General features: G+C 47.8%; 1 protein-coding gene across 1 annotated transcript; it reads left to right on the forward strand.

The window, feature by feature from the left end:
* Positions 1 to 14,513: 14,513 nt before the first annotated feature.
* LOC126030071 (zinc finger protein 678-like) lies at positions 14,514 to 16,465 on the forward strand. The gene is made up of 2 exons (XM_049788271.1): positions 14,514 to 14,519; positions 15,419 to 16,465. Exons 1-2 carry the CDS (start codon positions 14,514 to 14,516, stop codon positions 16,163 to 16,165), a joined length of 753 nt encoding a protein of 250 aa, XP_049644228.1. The 3' UTR covers positions 16,166 to 16,465.
* The last annotated feature ends 244 nt before the right edge of the window (positions 16,466 to 16,709 follow it).

Genomic DNA, 16,709 nt, shown 5'->3' on the forward strand with positions numbered 1-16,709 from the left:
AAGAAAGGCGGAGACTCATTCTGCGAGCCAATCAGGACTGAAGTCAGAAAGATGCAGCAGCAAATCAGTGACTCCGTCCTGAAGGTGGACACCCCGCTGCCAATCAGAGAATTGGGCCTAGGAAGGAGTCTGCTCTGCAGCCAATCAGAGCCAGACCTAGGAAGGTGGAGGCGGGGACTCCCCATTCCGCAGCCAATCTGGGAATCAGGTTCAAGAAGGTGAGGCATGAATTTTGGGATGAAGGTGGGAGTGGGCTCCCCATCAACCTCTACCACCACCACTACCACCACCACCATCACCCCAAAGGCAGCAGAAGGGCAGGGTCCAAAGCAACATGCATGGCTGCTGCAAGACCCGACCCCCCCCCCCCCCAGCTCAGGTTGGCTAGCTCTCAGATCACCCTCTCTCCTGGCCCCTGATGTGATGATACTGTAATGGCTCAACAACCCCAGATAAATATGATTCAGAGCACGTGCTCCCCAAGCCCTGCCCGTCTCTGCCCTACACCTCCCTCGACCTGCGAGGCTGATTGAAGGAAAAGGTCTGATTAGGGTTTCTGCTTTCTCCGCCCTCTTCCAGAGGGTTTGGGGCCCAGAGGGTTTGGTACCAACTCTTGCAGCCAAGAGTGAATGTTGTCCACATCACTAATTAACAGGGAGATGCTAATCAAAACAACAGTGAGGTGCCATCTCACACCACAGAGACTGGCACACATCCCAAAAAAAGAGAACAATCAGCACTCGTGGGGATGTGGGGAAAAAGAACTCTCATTCACTGCTGGGGGAAACTTTATGGAAAACAATATGGAGATGCCTCAAAAACTGGAAATTGAGCTCCCGTATAATCCAGCTATACCAATCCTAGGCATATACTCTAGGAACACAAAAACACAATACAAAAATGCCTTCAGCCTGCCTATATACGTTGCAGGGCTATTTACAATAACCCGGGTTCCCAACAACAGATTAATGGCTAAAGAAACTGGTACATATACAAAATGGAATTCTATACAGCTGTCAGGAAAAATGAAGTCATGACATTTTCCTATACATGAATGGACATGGAAACTATTAAGCTGAGTGAAATAAGTCAGAGGGAGAGAGATAAGACATAAAATAGTCTCACTCATCTGTGGGATTTAAGAAAAATAAAAGACATGTAAACCACTTTGGTCAAAATAAAAATTATTAATATATAAAAAAAGAAAAGACAGTATGTTAATAATACCCAGAGACCATAGAGATGAGGGCTGGAAGGATTGGCCTAGGATATGAAGCTTACCACAAAGAGTGGCAAGTTCAGTTAGAGAAATAACTACACTAACAACTCTCATGGCAATGGTAGTGAGAGAAGTAGAATGCCTGTCTCAAATACAGGCAGGGGGTGAGGGAGGAGGGAGTTGGGGGCACTGGTGGTGGGAAAGTTGCTCTGATCAAGGGAGGGGTGTTCTTTTTTTATAACTGAAACCCAACTACAAACATGTTTGTAATAGTGGTGCTTAAATAAAGATCTTATTAAAGAAAAAAAGAAAGAAAATTGCCCAGGGCTCGAGCAGGTGAGCTGTATCCTGGCAGAAGCACTGGACAGGGTATTGTGGGTGCACCTACAAAGAAGTTATCTAATTTGGGGGCAAAGCCAGGAACTTACAAACCCATCTTACTAATTAAAAAGCATTACCCTGAGCAAAAGCAGGGTGGCTGGTATCCTGTCCCTTGGTTGGTTCTCATAACCTGTTGTGCTCGACAGGACAGTTTATATGCAAACATTTCTATGGTCAGCAGATGTCAGTTCTGGCATGGGTCAGTTCTGGCAGACAACAGCTCCAGACTGCCAGACTACACATGTTTCACCCTCAGATTGGTTTGGATTATTTCTTGAGCAACCCTGATTCAAACTTATTCACCTGGGCTTGGAGATACAGAGCATGGGGTGATTTTACAGGAAGGTCTTCACTACATCTTCAGAACTTAATAACCACTGGAATATTCATACTGGAGAGGAACTTTATGCATGTAGTGAGTGTGGGATGGACTTCACTTATTCCTCTGACCTTTTAAACATATTGGAGAGACACCTTATATATTTAAGGATCGTGGGAAGGCTTTTACTCAATCTTCTATCTTACCACCGGAGCATTCATACTGGAGAGAAACCTTATGAATGTAAACAATGTGGGAAGAAGGCCTTCAATTCATATTCAAGCCTTACTTATCTCTATCATATTCATACTTGAGAGTAACCTATGCATGTAAGGAGAGTGGGAAAACTTCTACTTTCTCCTTAGCCCTTATTAAACACAGCAATATTCATACTAGGAGAAATCTTATGTATGTAAGGAATGTGGGAAAACCTTCACTTGATCTTCAAGCCTACTAGCCACTGGAATATTCACAATGGAGTGAAATCATATGCATGTAAGGAGTGTAAGAAGGCCTCCATTCAATCTTCAGACCGTATTAGGCATTAGAATAAACATACTGGAGAAAAATGTATGCATGTAAGGAGTGTAGGAAGAGCTTTGCTTCCCGATCATGTCTTCATAAGCATAGGCAAATTTATTCTAAGGAGAGAAACCTTATAAGTGTAAGTAATGTGGAAAGGCCTTCACTCAGTCTACTAACCTTTCTAGGCACTGGAATATTTATATAGGAGAGAAACTATATGCGTGTAAGAATGTGGGAAGGCCTTCGCTCAACCTTCAAGCCTTACTAGCCATTGGAATATTCATACTGGAGAGAAAACCTTATGCATGTAAGAAGTGTGGTAAAGCCTGTTTCCCTCTCATGTCTTCGTAAGCCAAGAGAATTCACTGTGGAGAGACACCTGAGGTACCTAAGAAGTATAGGAAGGCCTTCACTTCCTCCTCATACCATATCATAGATAAACAAATTATATCTTGTGTGGCTGATTGATGATAGTTCTGCAGGGATGGTGTTTGCCTTGCACACTACTGATTCAGGTTTGATCCCTGGCATCCTGTATGTTCCCCCAAGTTCACTAGGAGTTATTCCTGAGTGCAGAGCCAGGATTAATTTTTAAGTACCACATGGTGTGCTCCCCCCCCAAAAAAAGTTAAAAAGATTTAAACTGGAGAGAACCATTACATATGTAGGGACTATAGCAAGGCCTTTGTTTACTTCTGAATGTTTTTCTATATAAGAATATGTAGATTGGAAAAAAAGCTTATAAATAAAAGGAGGGTGGGAGGACTGGAGCGATAGTAGGGAGGATAGGGTGTTTGCCTTGCATGCAGAAGGACAGTGGTTAGAGTTCAGGCATTCCATATGGTCCCTTGAGCCTGCCAGGAGTGATTTCTGAGTGTAGAGCCAGGAGTAACCCCTGAGCACTGCTGAGTGTGACCCAAAAACTAAAAAAAAGAAAAAAAAACTGGGAGAGGCTTCACACAATCTTCAATCTTGTCTACACATGAGAAGATTCAGACTTGAGAAAAGCCTTATATATGTAATCAATATGTAAGCAATGTTGACAGGCCTCAGGCCTCATATTGTTATGCATATACTTTATATATGAGGTTTTGAAATACTTGTTGTACCTACTGAATATAGGAAAATTCATACTGGTAAGAAATCTTATAAATGTAATGATGTGGAAAGACCTTCACTTTTTCCTTAAGCTTTGATATAGATCTGAATTTTCACTCTCTAGAAGTCTTATATGTGTATGGAATGTAGGAAGGCCATATGATATGCAAACCTTACTGTGTACAAGAAAATCCATATTGGGGAGAAGCCTTATTCACTTATCCTCTCATGTCATCACTCACTTCTCACACCTTATGTATACAAAAGCTCATATTTTAGAAAGCCGTATATATGTATGGGTTGTAGAAGGCCTGTTCTTTTTTTTTTTTTTTTTTTTTTTTTGGGCCACACCCGTTTGACACTCGGGTTACTCCTGGCTATGCGCTCAGAAATCACCCCTGGCTTGGGGGACCATATGGGACACCGGGGGATCGAACCGCGGTCCATCCGCTTGCAAGGCAGACACCTAACCTGTAGCGCCACCTTCCGGCCCCGAAGGCCTGTTCTTAACTCATCACACTTTACTAGTTATAGAAGAAGTCATATTCGAGAGAGATCTTATTGTTCCCCCATGCTTCACCAGGAGTGATTTCTGAACTCGTAGCATTGTCCAGGTGGCCCAAAAATGAATCCTGAAGAAAAACCTTCATAAGCATGTAGGGAATATGAAGAGGCCTTTGCTCAGAATTCAGATCTTAATAGTTGTGGGGTAATTCACACTGGTGTGAAGCCCCATACATGTTCAGAATGGGGAAAGTCTTCAACACATGCTCAGCAATCACTGATCACAGGAGAGTTCTAGAAACTCTAAAAGTGTCATGAGTGTGGAAGGCTTTCACTGCAGTCTCATACCTAATTGTGAGGTTCATACATATGATCCCCTGATATCAACTCAAGGTCACAATAGTCCAATTGAGTGAATCAAATTGAGTTTCTGCATTGGTGTGAGGCCGCAACAATGCAGTCTCTGTGGAAGTGCTATTGTTGGCAATCTAGAGAAGGACCCCACTGGTGGGCCATCCTGGACAAAGTGAGCAGCAGTATTTCCTCTGAGCCCCTCTCAGCAACAGGCTCACAAGCTGTGTGCAGAGTCAGTATTCAGCCCTTTGAGCTGACTAAACTGAAAAAAGCATCTAGGGTGAGTCACAACAATCATCATGAAGGATGGGGACTCTGCCCTGCACCTAAATCTTGGTGTTATCTACAAGTGTCAGCATTTTGCTTGTTTCCATACACCCAGTCTTGGGTCTTAGTCACTTTAGCAGTTGTGGTCATTTCGTGTGTGTGTGTGTGTGTGTGTGTGTGTGTGTGTGTGTGTGTGTGTGTGTGTGTGTTTTCAGAGCACTACTGTCAGTGCTCAGGGCTCACTCCTGCTTGGCTTGGGGGACCATATTGGATGCCAGGGAAAAAAGCCAAATTGTCCACATGCCAGGGAAGTGCCCTCTCCTCTGTCCTATCTCTACCCAGTGCTAATAATGCTTTTGGTTTAAGGCCATACCCCTAATCTAGCTCTGCCTTACCCCCCTTTTGAGCCTATAGCCAGCATCCAACTTGGACATCCAAATTCATATCCTATGTGAAGGAATGGGCAATCTCTATGGCCTTTAGATATTTATTTTTCTGGGGCCGGATAAATAGCACAGCGGTAGAGCATTTGCCTTGCATGTGGCCTACCCAGAAGGAACCCAGTTTGATTCCCAGCATCTCATATGGTCCCCCAGCCTTCCAGGGGCTATTTCTGAGTGCAGCAGAGCCAGGAGTAACCCCTGAGCACCACTGGGTGGGGCCCAAAAACCAAACAATCAATAAATCAATCAATAAGTAAAGTTTAGGGGCCGGAGAGATAGCATGGAGGTAAGGCGTTTGCCTCTCATGCAGGAGGTCATCGGTTCGAATCCCGGCGTCCCATATATGGTCCTCCCGTGCCTGCCAGGAGCAATTTCTGAGCCTGGAGCCAGGAATAACCCCTGAGCACTGCCGGGTGTGACCCAAAAACCACAAAAAAAAAAAAAAAAAAAAAAAAAAAAAAAAAAAATAAGTAAAGTTTAAAAAGTATTTTTCTTTTTTCTTTCTTTTTTTTTTTTTTTTTGGTTTTTGGGCCACACCCGGCAGTGCTCAGGGGTTACTCCTGGCTGTCTGCTCAGAAATAGCTCCTGGCAGGCACGGGGGACCATATGGGACACCGGGATTCGAACCAACCACCTTTGGTCCTGGATTGGCTGCTTGCAAGGCAAACGCCGCTTGTGCTATCTCTCCGGGCCCTCTTTTTTTTTTTTTTTTGTGGTTTTTGGGTCACACCCGACAGTGCTCAGGGGTTATTCCTGGCTCCAGGCTCAGAAATTGCTCCTGGCAGGCACGGGGGACCATATGGGACATTGGGATTCGAACCGATGACCTTCTGCATGAAAGGCAAACACCTTACCTCCATGCTATCTCTCCAGCCCCAAGTATTTATTTTTCTAATTTGTTTTCTCAATCTTAGAAAAGCACTTTTCAAAAAAATTTTAGGCCGGAGCAGTGGCGCAAGCGGTAGGTTTTATGACTTGCATGCACTAACCTAGGACAGACCGAAGTTTGATCCCTGGAGTCTCATATGATCCCCAAAGCCAGGAGCAATTTCTGAGCGCATAGCCAGGAGTAACCCCTGTGTGTCACCTGGTGTGCCCCCCCCCAAAAGGTAAAAAATCTTATTAGAAAAATACATTTATATTTTCTGTTTAAAAATGTTTGAGAGGTGGTGGTGTCACACCCATCAATGCTCAGGAGTCACTCCCTGATTAGTGTTCATGGCTCAGTCCCTGCTCTGTGCTCAGGACTCACTCTTGGCCAAGTCAAGGAGCCATATAATAAGTCATAAATCAAACCCAGGCTGGCTGCATGCAAGGCAGGTGCCTTATCTGCTGTATTTATTAGCCAGCTCCACAGTGTTAATTTTGATTTTGTTTGTTTTGTAAACATAAATAACAGATCTTTTAGTACAATATCCAGATTTCAAGCTGTCTCCATGCACAAGTATCAGTTCTGGTGATGTTTGGGGAATCATATGTGGTGTCATGGATGGAATGCTGGTGGGCAGCCCCTAAAGCAAGAATCTTCCTGCCTGTACTGTCTGGTCCCAATTAGAAATCTTGGGCCCGGAGAGATAGCACAGTGGCGTTTGCCTTGCAAGCAGCCGATCCAGGACCAAAGGTGGTTGGTTCGAATCCCGGTGTCCCATATGGTCCCCCGTGCCTGCCAGGAGCTATTTCTGAGCAGACAGCCAGGAGTAACCCCTGAGCACCGCCGGATGTGGCCCAAAAAAACAAAAAAACAAATAAACAAACAAACAAAAAAATCTTAGAAAATCTCTACTGCATGGATGTAATTCATTGCCAGAGTGTTTCCCTTATATATGGGGGAACCTGGTTTTGGTGTTGGCACTGGAGAAAAATAAAAAGGACCAAAATGAAAGCTCAACATTTACCTTTAGTTGTAGAGCTATGGATGTGCTATGGTAGTACTCAAATCATTCAAAAACCTAATTTTTGTTTTGTTTTGTTTTTTGGGGCCACACCTGGTGATGCTCAGGGGTTACTCCTGGCTATGCACCCAGAAATTGCTCCTGGCTTGGGGGACCATATGGGATGCCGGTGATCGAACCCAAGTCCATCCTGGGTTGGCTGAGTGCAAGGCAAATACCTACCGCTGCCCCCACTGCTCCAGCCCCTCAAAACCCTAATTTTTAAATATGAAGATCATCTATGTGTTGTGTCTGTGTGGCACCTTACCAGCCCTCAATTTCATTTTATGAAAATGCACAAGTTGATTATGGTTCAATAGCAGATAACACAAAATCTGTTGTGAGAGGCCCTACAATTACTCAGCACCCTACCAAATACAAAGATAGCTGTATTAAACTGATGAGACTGTCTTTTTTGCTGGGGTGGAAGGTAGCAGACTGGTGTTGCTGAGGAAGATTCCTGGCATATAACCACCTTAGCTGTCAAAGAGATGACCTGCCCTGACCCGGAGCTGGCCCTTTAAGGCTCCTGGCGGAAATAGAATGACGTCACCGGGCGCAATTTTTCTGGCCTAACCGTCAAACAGGCTTCCAGCCGCCGTTGTTCCCTTGGGGAGCGGACTGGAGAGTGGCGCCCCGGGCGAAGGGGGACCGTGAGGGCCGATGGGTCGCAGCGCCTCCCGTGGCCGCCTGGTGAGTGGCGGGGCCGCTCGCGTCTCGTTCGTCCCCCGATGGTCCCGGAGGGCCTAACCACCCACGTGACCGAAGGCAGGGCCCGGAGCTGCCGTTGAACCTCCTGATTGACAGCGAGGGCGGGGCCGCTTCCACCAATGAGAAAAGACCGCGTCGCCGTTCTTTATTTTCATTGGCTTCCACGAGGGGCGGGACTATCTGGGGGCGTGGTCCTGGCGATGGGTGGGATTTCCAGCAGACTTGGGGATTATTTTCTTTCTTTCCTTTTTTTTTTTTGTCCACACCCTGCCATGCTTTGGGTTACTTCTGGACCCAATTGGATGCCTGGACTCCAACCCAGGTCGTGTGCTTGTGAGGCAGCAGCACCATACCATCTGTCTGTACTATTGCTTTGGACCCTGAAACATTGGATTTTTTAATTTTTTTATTTGGAGGCTACACCCGACAGTGCTGCACTCAAGGACCACTCTTGGCAGGCTCAAGGGGCCATCTAGGGTACCAGAGATCAAAATCAGGTGAATCAATTGCTAGGCAAGAGCCCTAACCACTCTAATATTACTCTGACGCTGACTTTGGATTTTCTGTTGTTGCAGATAAATAATTTTTTCCGCCTGTCAAGTTGCAGAGTAAACCCCACTTTACATCTGTCTGTGACTGACTGACGCCAGGCTGTTAGGTGAGTATTTTAGGAAAGGGTTTCTTTGGGGAGGGTATTATGCAAAATAATAACTTTGGGCTGGGGGAGAGTTGGACCACACCAGTGATGCTCAGGGCTTGAGCTCACACCTGAGCTCACTCAGGGATCACTCCTGGTTGGTCTCACCAGAACCTGGGTCAGCCTCCTGCAGAGAAAAAGCCCTTCTGTTGTCATATCGCCATTGCCCCATAATATAGATTTTTTAGAAGTTACAACTGGGGGTCAGAGAGATAGCATGTAGGTAAGGCATTTGCCTTGCATGCAGAAGGACGGTGGTTTGAATCCCGGCATCCCATCTGGTCCCCCGAGCCTGCGAGGAGTGATTTCTGAGTGTAGATCCAGGAATAACCCCTGAGCACTGCCGGGTGTGACCCCCTAAAAAACACACACACACAAAAAAAAGAAGTTACAAATGCCAAACACAGGTCACATCAAGGCCCTGATAAACGCTAGTTATTGGGTTAATTTTGCTGTACAACATGCTGCTTGGACGCTTTCCACTGTTCCTGCACAAGAGGTTCAGATGTGTTCATTGGGATTAGTATAAAGGAGGAAGCAGGGACCCAAGGGATGCGGGATTTAACTGGGGTGATACTCAAGCCCTGAGTCCTGAGGTGACCCTTTTGTCCAGGAGGGCAGCAGAGGGTTTGTCCCCCACCTCACACCCAGTCCCTTTGGCAGATCCACTTAAGGCTGAGTCCAGGGGGTGACGCTGCTGCCTGCCTGCTGGGAGCTCTGATGTGCAGGGCTTCATGCCTCAGAGTGAGGCCCTGACCTGGTCTTCCAGGGACTGTGTGGGGTCCAGGGAGGTTGCAGGGCTCAGGGATGCAGTTTCCTTATTGAAGACCGAGGCTGACACTCCTGTCCCCCCACAGCCTGAATCCCAACCCACTTCTGCATCCCTAGGAGGACCCTCTGGCTATGTCTCCTCATATGGATCTGAGCTGGTGCCCAGGAATGGAAGGGTGCGGCCCATCAGAATTTTTTTCTCTCCCAGTGCATGCGCTTCTGGTCAGGGCAGGGGTGTCTGCTCATCTCTAATACTCACAGCTGTGACTCTCCTCCAGGGCTTCTGCAAAGGACCTGCTGCTGCTTTTTAGTGTTAGTTGAAGTGGAAGAAGATGGGGACGCACTGTGTGATGTCCTGTCCCCAGGTAGGGGCCGACTGCAGGCTCAGAGAGGGATAGTATGGGGAGACGGGACAGGCACTGGCATGTAACTGACCTGGGTTTGAATCCCCCGGCACCCTCATAGGATCCCCTAACCCTTCTAGGAGTGAGCCCTGAGCAGTGTGAGTCAGATGTAAGCTCTAAGCCCTGTAATTGTGGACCCCCCCAAAAAATAATAAAATAAGCCCACAGCATTTGAGTTGCCTGTCTCCAGAGTTATGAAAGGAACCAGACCATTTCCGGTGTTTGGTGCTGAGTTTGGTCCCCCAGCTGCCAATAATCCCCAGTATGAGGCTGAGACCTTGATTGAGTGGTCTCAGGATTTCATGCTTTTTGCTGTTCTGTAGGGTGGGAGGGTTTTGCTTGTTTGTTTTGGGCCATACCAGTCATTGCTCAGAGCTGACTCTGGTTCTGCTCAGGCATCACTCCTGGGGGGGTCCTTAAGATTCTGTGAGATGCAGGGGGATCAAACCCAGATTGGCCTTGTGTAAGGCCAGTGATTTACCTACCAGACTATGTCTCTGATCCCAAGAATATTTTGCTCTTGTTTTTTTTTTGTTTTTTTGTTGTTTTTTTTTTTTTTTTGCGGGGTGCGGGGGGCTACACCTTGTGCTCAGGGTTGTTACTCCTGGCTCTGAGCTCAGAAATTATGCCCTGTAGGCTCGGGAACCATATGGGATGCTGGGGATTGAACTTGGATCAGCAACGTGCAAGGTACTCATCCTTGTCAGCATTGCTATCACTCTGGTCCCCGCTTCCCCAAGATTTTTTTCTGTTTTGTTTTGCTTTTCTTCTGTTTGTTTTTGTTTTTTTTTTTGGGCCACACCTGGGTTACTTCTGTCTCTGAGTTCAGAAATCACTCCCTGCAGGCTCAGGGGACCATACAGGATGCTGAAGATTGAACATTGCAAGGCCTTCCCTATGGAGCAAAATAGCAAAAGATCTTTCCAGAAGGCATACTGATTGGGAGTCAACTGCTCTGGGAGGCCTTTGGGGTGGATGTGAGCTCTGAGCACTGATTTGGTCAAGCACGGTTTGGAGTCGCTCACTGAACTTTGCTGTTTTCTCCTCAAGTCTAGGGGAGTATTGTGTTTAACCCACACCCAGACTTGCTTTTCCAGCTCTTTCTGACTCTGTGCTCAAAGGACCGAGTGGCTAGGTATCTGTGTGCAAAGCTGGCACCTCCAAGAACCTTCTAGATTCTTGTCCATATGTCATGTTGGCTGATTTGGCATCCTAGAGTGATTTCCAGGGCCCTTCCCTTTAGGCTGTAGAGAAGGACATGGAGGCTGGTTTCTCCTGGGGGCAGAGGGGAAAGGTCCCTCTAGGACTCTGGGGTGGTGCTGGCCTCTGATTCCCCCTCCTGTGTATGCTGCTTAGTATGCAGTGACCTTCCTAGATGTGGCCGTGAGCTTTTCCCCAGAAGAGTGGCCAGCCTGGACACTTCTCAGAGGATGCTCTACAGAGACGTGATGCTAGAGACCTACCAGCACCTTCGGGCTATAGGTAAGTGTCACCCTGGGGCTGCTTGTGTGGGTCCCACATCAGGCGGGATGTGTGGTGTGTGTGTGGTGTGTGATTCTGACAGGCCACGAAGTTTGACAGCCTTGAGTATAGGACTATTACTGTAGCACCCCCCCCCCCATTTTTTTTTTTTTTTGGTTTTTGGGTCACACCCGGCAGCGCTCAGGGGTTACTCCTGGCTCTATGCTCAGAAATCGCCCCTGACAGGCACAGGGGACCAAATGGGATGCTGGGATTTGAACCACTGTCCTTCTGCATGCAAAGCAAACACCTTACCTCCATGCTATCTCTCCGGCCCCTGTAGCACCCTTTTTCAAAAATTTGTATTTAATTGTGGAATCCACCCTTGGCAGTGCTCAGGGTTGCTCTGGCTCTACACCCAGATATTATGCTGAAGGGACTTTGGAAACCATATATGATGGCAGGTTGGTCTTCTTTCAGGTTAGAGCTGTTCTATTGCTCCACCCTCTGTATTATCTGGGTCCTAGTTTTTTTGTTTTTGGACCACACTTGGGGAGTCTCAAGGATATTCCTTTTTTTTTTTTTTTGGGTTTTTGGGTCACACCCGGCAGTGCTCAGGGGTTACTCCTGGTTGTCTGCTCAGAAATAGCTCCTGGCAGGCACGGGGGACCATATGGGACACCGGGATTCGAACCAACCACCTTTGGTCCTGGATCGGCTGCTTGCAAGGCAAACGCCGCTGTGCTATCTCTCCGGGCCCGGATATTCCTTTCTTTATGCTCAGGGCTCACTCCTAGTGGTACTCAGTGGACCAATAGGGTGTGAGGAATCAAACCAGGGTCAGCGGCATGTGAAGACAGAGCATTGCCCATCTTTGTGGCCTATAACTTGACCTGTTTTATTAGTGATACAGACTTGATACCAGGGTTGGACATGGTGCAACCTATCTAATTAACTGGCTCTAATCCACAAATCGTCCTTCTTGGTCAGGGCATTGCAGGGTGAAGCCTGTGCTGATCTCCTGGTTAGAAGAAGGAGCCCTGGGGAGGCTGCAGAGAGGCGTATTTGCAGGTGAGTTTGGAAGAGCCCCTGGGCTCAGGGAATAGGTGAGGAGGGTGTGGAGCCTGTGGGTGTGTGTCAGACATGCTTTCTCTTCGTCCTCCTCTTCCTCCACTTCCTCCTCTCCCTCCTCTCCCTTCTCCTCTTCCTCCATCTCTTTCCCTTTCTTCTCCTTTTCCTCCTCTTCTTCCTCCTTCTCCTTCTCTGTTCATACCAGAATAGTTCTGGGGTTACTTTTGGCTCTACACTCAGGAATCTCTACCAGGGGCTAGAGAGATAGCATAGCAGTAGGCGTCTGCCTTGCACACAATACAGTACGGGGCAGGGCGCAGGACAGGACAGGGTAGGGTGGGGTGGTGTTTAGGGCTCAGAAGGGCTCAGGGCTTGGCAGGGCTTGACAGGTCAGGGCAGGCACAGGGCAGGACTCAGGGCAAGACAAGGCAAAGCAAGGCTCAGGGCTCAGGGCAAGGCGAGACATGGCAAGGCGAGGTGAGGCAAGCTTATACCTGGCTCTATATTTAGGAATCACTCCTGGCTGCACTCAGAGAATCTTATGGGGTAACAGAGATAGAATTTGGATTTGCTATATGCAAGGCACCCAACCTGCTGTATTAACACTCTAGTCCATAGAGATATTTTTCTGAAACAACTCATTGATGTTTAATAGGAATATATCCATAGTAAGGCAAGGCCCCTCATCCTTCAGATTCTTTATTTAATATTGTGTTTTATTTAGCATGGAGACAACAACTCAAGGAATTGTCAATTCATCCGCTCAGTTTTGGCAAAGAAGAGCCCACTTGGTTTCCCACGGTAAGAGTTGTCGCTTCAAAAACAATATTTAGAGTTCCTGAGTGTTAGGACAGTGGGGAAGGTTGCTTTGCATGCGTCTTATTCCTGGCTCTGCACGCAGGAATCATGTGGTGCCAGGGTCAAACATGTGTAAGGCAAATGCCCTCCCAATTGTACCATCTCTCTGGGCCCGAGGTGTTTGGGGCTTTTGTTTGTTTTTGGGTTTAGAGCCAGACTTGGCTGTGCTCAGGGCTGGTACCTCGCTTTGTATTCAGGAGTCACTCCTGGCTGTGCTGAGAGAATCTTATGGGGTATCAGGGATAGAATTTGAATTTGCTCTGCGCAAGGTACCCTACATTGTATTAACACTCTGGTCCCAAGAGATATTTTTCTGAAGCCACTCATTGATGTTTAATAGGAATATATCTGATGATTTTACTAGAAATATGGTATGTGATTTTTGTTTTGTTTTGTTTTTTTTTGGTTTTGGTTTTTGGGCCATATCCGGTGACGCTCAGGAGGTTGCTCCTGGCTGTGTGCTCAGAAATCACTCCTGGCTTGGGGGACTATATGGAATACCAGGGGATTGAACCGCAGTCCCTTGTAGGCTAGCAATCACAAGGCAGATAGATGCCTTACTGCTTGCGCCACCATTCCAGCCCTTATGGTATGTGATTTTTTTTCTTAGTTATGTAAGAAAGACTCACACTTATAAGCAAAGACTTTTTGTATTTGAGGGAGCAGGGCCACATGGCTGTGCTCAGGGAATCACTCCTGGTGGGCCTGAGACAACATACATATAGAGTTCAAAGCTAGCACTTTGCCTCTTATATTATCTCTCCAGCCTCTGTCATTCGATTGAAAATTTCCCTGGTCAGGATCTGTTGTTAGTGAGTAGTGTACATATTAGAAATCATATTCTGCTGGGGCCAGAAGCAATGGGACAGTGAGGAAGGCATTTGCTTTGCACGTAGCTGACCCAGGTTTGATCCTTGACCTTCATTCCCTGAGACCCTGCCAGGAGTGATCCCTGAGCACTGCTGGATGTGGTGACTCCGAAACAAACAAAAAAATCAGAGACCATACTATGCAGTGCTGTTTCTGTTTTGTTTTCTCTTTTTTTAGGACCACACTTGGGTGCTTAGCGGTCATTCCTGACTGTTCTCCTCAGTCCATATGTGTGCCAAGGATTCACTGAGGGTCAGCTAGGTACAGGCTATACAATACTTTCTGTTACTATCTTTTGGCACCCCCCTTCCTGCTATCCCTGGTTTTCTGTTTTGGTTTCTGGGGCCATACCCGGCAGTGCTCAGAGATTACTCATTGTTCTTCCCTAGCAATCGCTCTATGGGATGCTGCGGATTGAACCTGGGTGGGCCACATGCAAGGCCTGTACTATCTCTGTACTATCTCTGTACTATCTGTACAACTGTACTATCTCTGGCCCCAGGAGTTCACTCCTGTCTCTGAGCTCTAGGATCACTCCTAGCAGGGCTCAGGATCAGGGGTGCTGGGGATTAAATTTGAGTTGACCATGTGCAAGGCAAGTGCCCTATGGTTATTAAGTGCCCCAAGACATGGAGGTATTCCTTTTTTTTTTTTTTTTTTTGGTATCATCTCTACCCTATAGCCAGCTTCCTCCTTGGTAAAAGGGGCAAGGCATTTGTCTCGAATTCGATTCTAGCTCCAGCACCCCATAGAGTCCCTAGGTTACTACCAGAAGTGATTTCTTTTTTTTTGGTCTTTGGGCCACACCTGGCATTGCTCAGGGTTTACTCCTGGCTGTCTGCTCAGAAATAGCTCCTGGCAGGCACGGGGGACCATATGGGACACCGGGATTCGAACCAACCACCTTTGGTCCTGGATCGGTGGCTGCTTGCAAGGCAAACACCGCTGTGCTATCTCTTCGGGCCCCAGAAGTGATTTCTGAGCGCAGAGCAGGAGTTAACCCTCCTGCTGGAATTAATCCAGCACAGCTGGGTGTGGCCAGACAAACCAAAATGAAACAAAAATATAGTGGGTCTCTTCCACTGAAAAATAATTCTCTGTTCCTCTGTAGGGATGCAGCCAGCCTGCAGGGAATGCATCAGACTACAAGTGTGAAATGAACCACAGCCAACAGTCCTATCTTCATCCCCAGGAGGATGAGCCAGGAGGACTGATCCCTTCTAAAGACAGGCCAGTGGGCACATGTATTCTCACTCTGAAGAAGTCTCCTCCTGGGAAAACCATCTCAGTGTCTTTCAACCTGCCTTATTGCACCCCTTTTGGTGCTGAAGAACAGTGTTGCAAAAGGTTCGAGGACCCAGAGCTTCGCGAGGAGCCTCCTCCTCTTGGACTCAGCCCCTGTGAAGGCACAGAAGAGGGTCGAGGCTTCTAGTCTTCAAGGCACCGGGCGGGTCCCGTGGAAACCCAGACAGGAAAGAATGCCTCTGGCTCTCCAGAATGTGCCAGCATTTTCTTTCCGTCCCTCACCCTCAAGACCTCCAAGAAAATCCCCAGCCAAGAAAATACCTTGGCACTCAGGGCTCGTGGACAGGCCTTGCTGCAGGTGGCCACGCTGAGGGTCCACAGAGGCAAGGTCAGATACAAGTGTCGGGAGTGTGGCAAATCCTTTAGTCGGTCCTCACACCTCACTGACCATGTGAGGGTCCACACGGGGGAAAGACCCTTTGGGTGTGACCGATGCCGGCAGACCTTCGCCCAGGTGTCATCGCTCCGATTGCACGCGCGAATTCACACGGGAGAGAAGCCCTTTCCTTGCGACCAGTGCCCCAAGACCTTCCTCCGTTCCACGTCCCTCATCGAACACCTGAGAATCCACACAGGGGAGAGACCGTTCTGGTGCGACAAGTGTCGCAAGAGCTTCACCCGGGCCTCAGCCCTCGGCCTCCACCGGAGGATGCATGCTCAAGAGCAGCCTTTCAAGTGTGACAGATGTCAGCGGACCTTCATCCAGTCTTCGAGCCTCATCGAGCATAAGCGAGTCCACACGGGGGAGAAGCCTTACAAATGCACCGTGTGCGGGAAGACCTTCACGCAGTCTTCGAGCCTCACCACGCACAGACGCATCCACACGGGAGAGAAGCCTTTTAAGTGTGAGCTTCGCAGGAGACGCTTCAATCACTCCTCGGCCTTTGCCAGGCATCTGAGGGTGCACTGTGGACAGAAACCTTTCACTGAGAGAAAACATCTGTCGAGCACTCCTGAGCCCTTAGCAAGCAAATGACAAAGGAGGCCAGCCAGGGCGAGAGCATAGCAGGGAGGGTGCTGGCCTGGCAGGCTGCAGACTTGGGGTCCATCTCTGGCATCCCGTAGGATCCTCTGAACACCTCCAGGAGTGAGGCCTGAGTGCAGAGCCAGGAGGTTCCCTAGAGCATTACCCGGAGTGGCCCCAAAGGGAAATGTCCTCAGACATTAGGCCTTGGAATGAACACCTGGAAGTTCTAGAATATTCCAGAGACACTTTTGAAAAATATGCCAAGTTCGAGCAAGTTGTTCAAATAATTCAAATTTTACTTTTTTTTTTGAGGGGGTTAAGTGGGGGGGGGGGACCATACTCAGCAGTGAGCAGGGGTTACTCCTGACTCTCTACTCAGAAATCCCTCCTGATAGGCTCAAGGGGCCATATGGGATGCCTAGACTCAAAATTGAGTTGATTGCTTACCAGGCAGACAACTTCCCCATTGTGCTATCGCTTCGGGCCACCCAAAAAAAATTTTTTGGGGGGGCCACACCCAGCGGTGCTCAGGGGTTACTCCTGGCTGTCTGCT

Source organism: Suncus etruscus, chromosome 15 (genome assembly GCF_024139225.1).
Source record: "Suncus etruscus isolate mSunEtr1 chromosome 15, mSunEtr1.pri.cur, whole genome shotgun sequence".
Lineage (NCBI taxonomy): Eukaryota > Metazoa > Chordata > Mammalia > Eulipotyphla > Soricidae > Suncus > Suncus etruscus.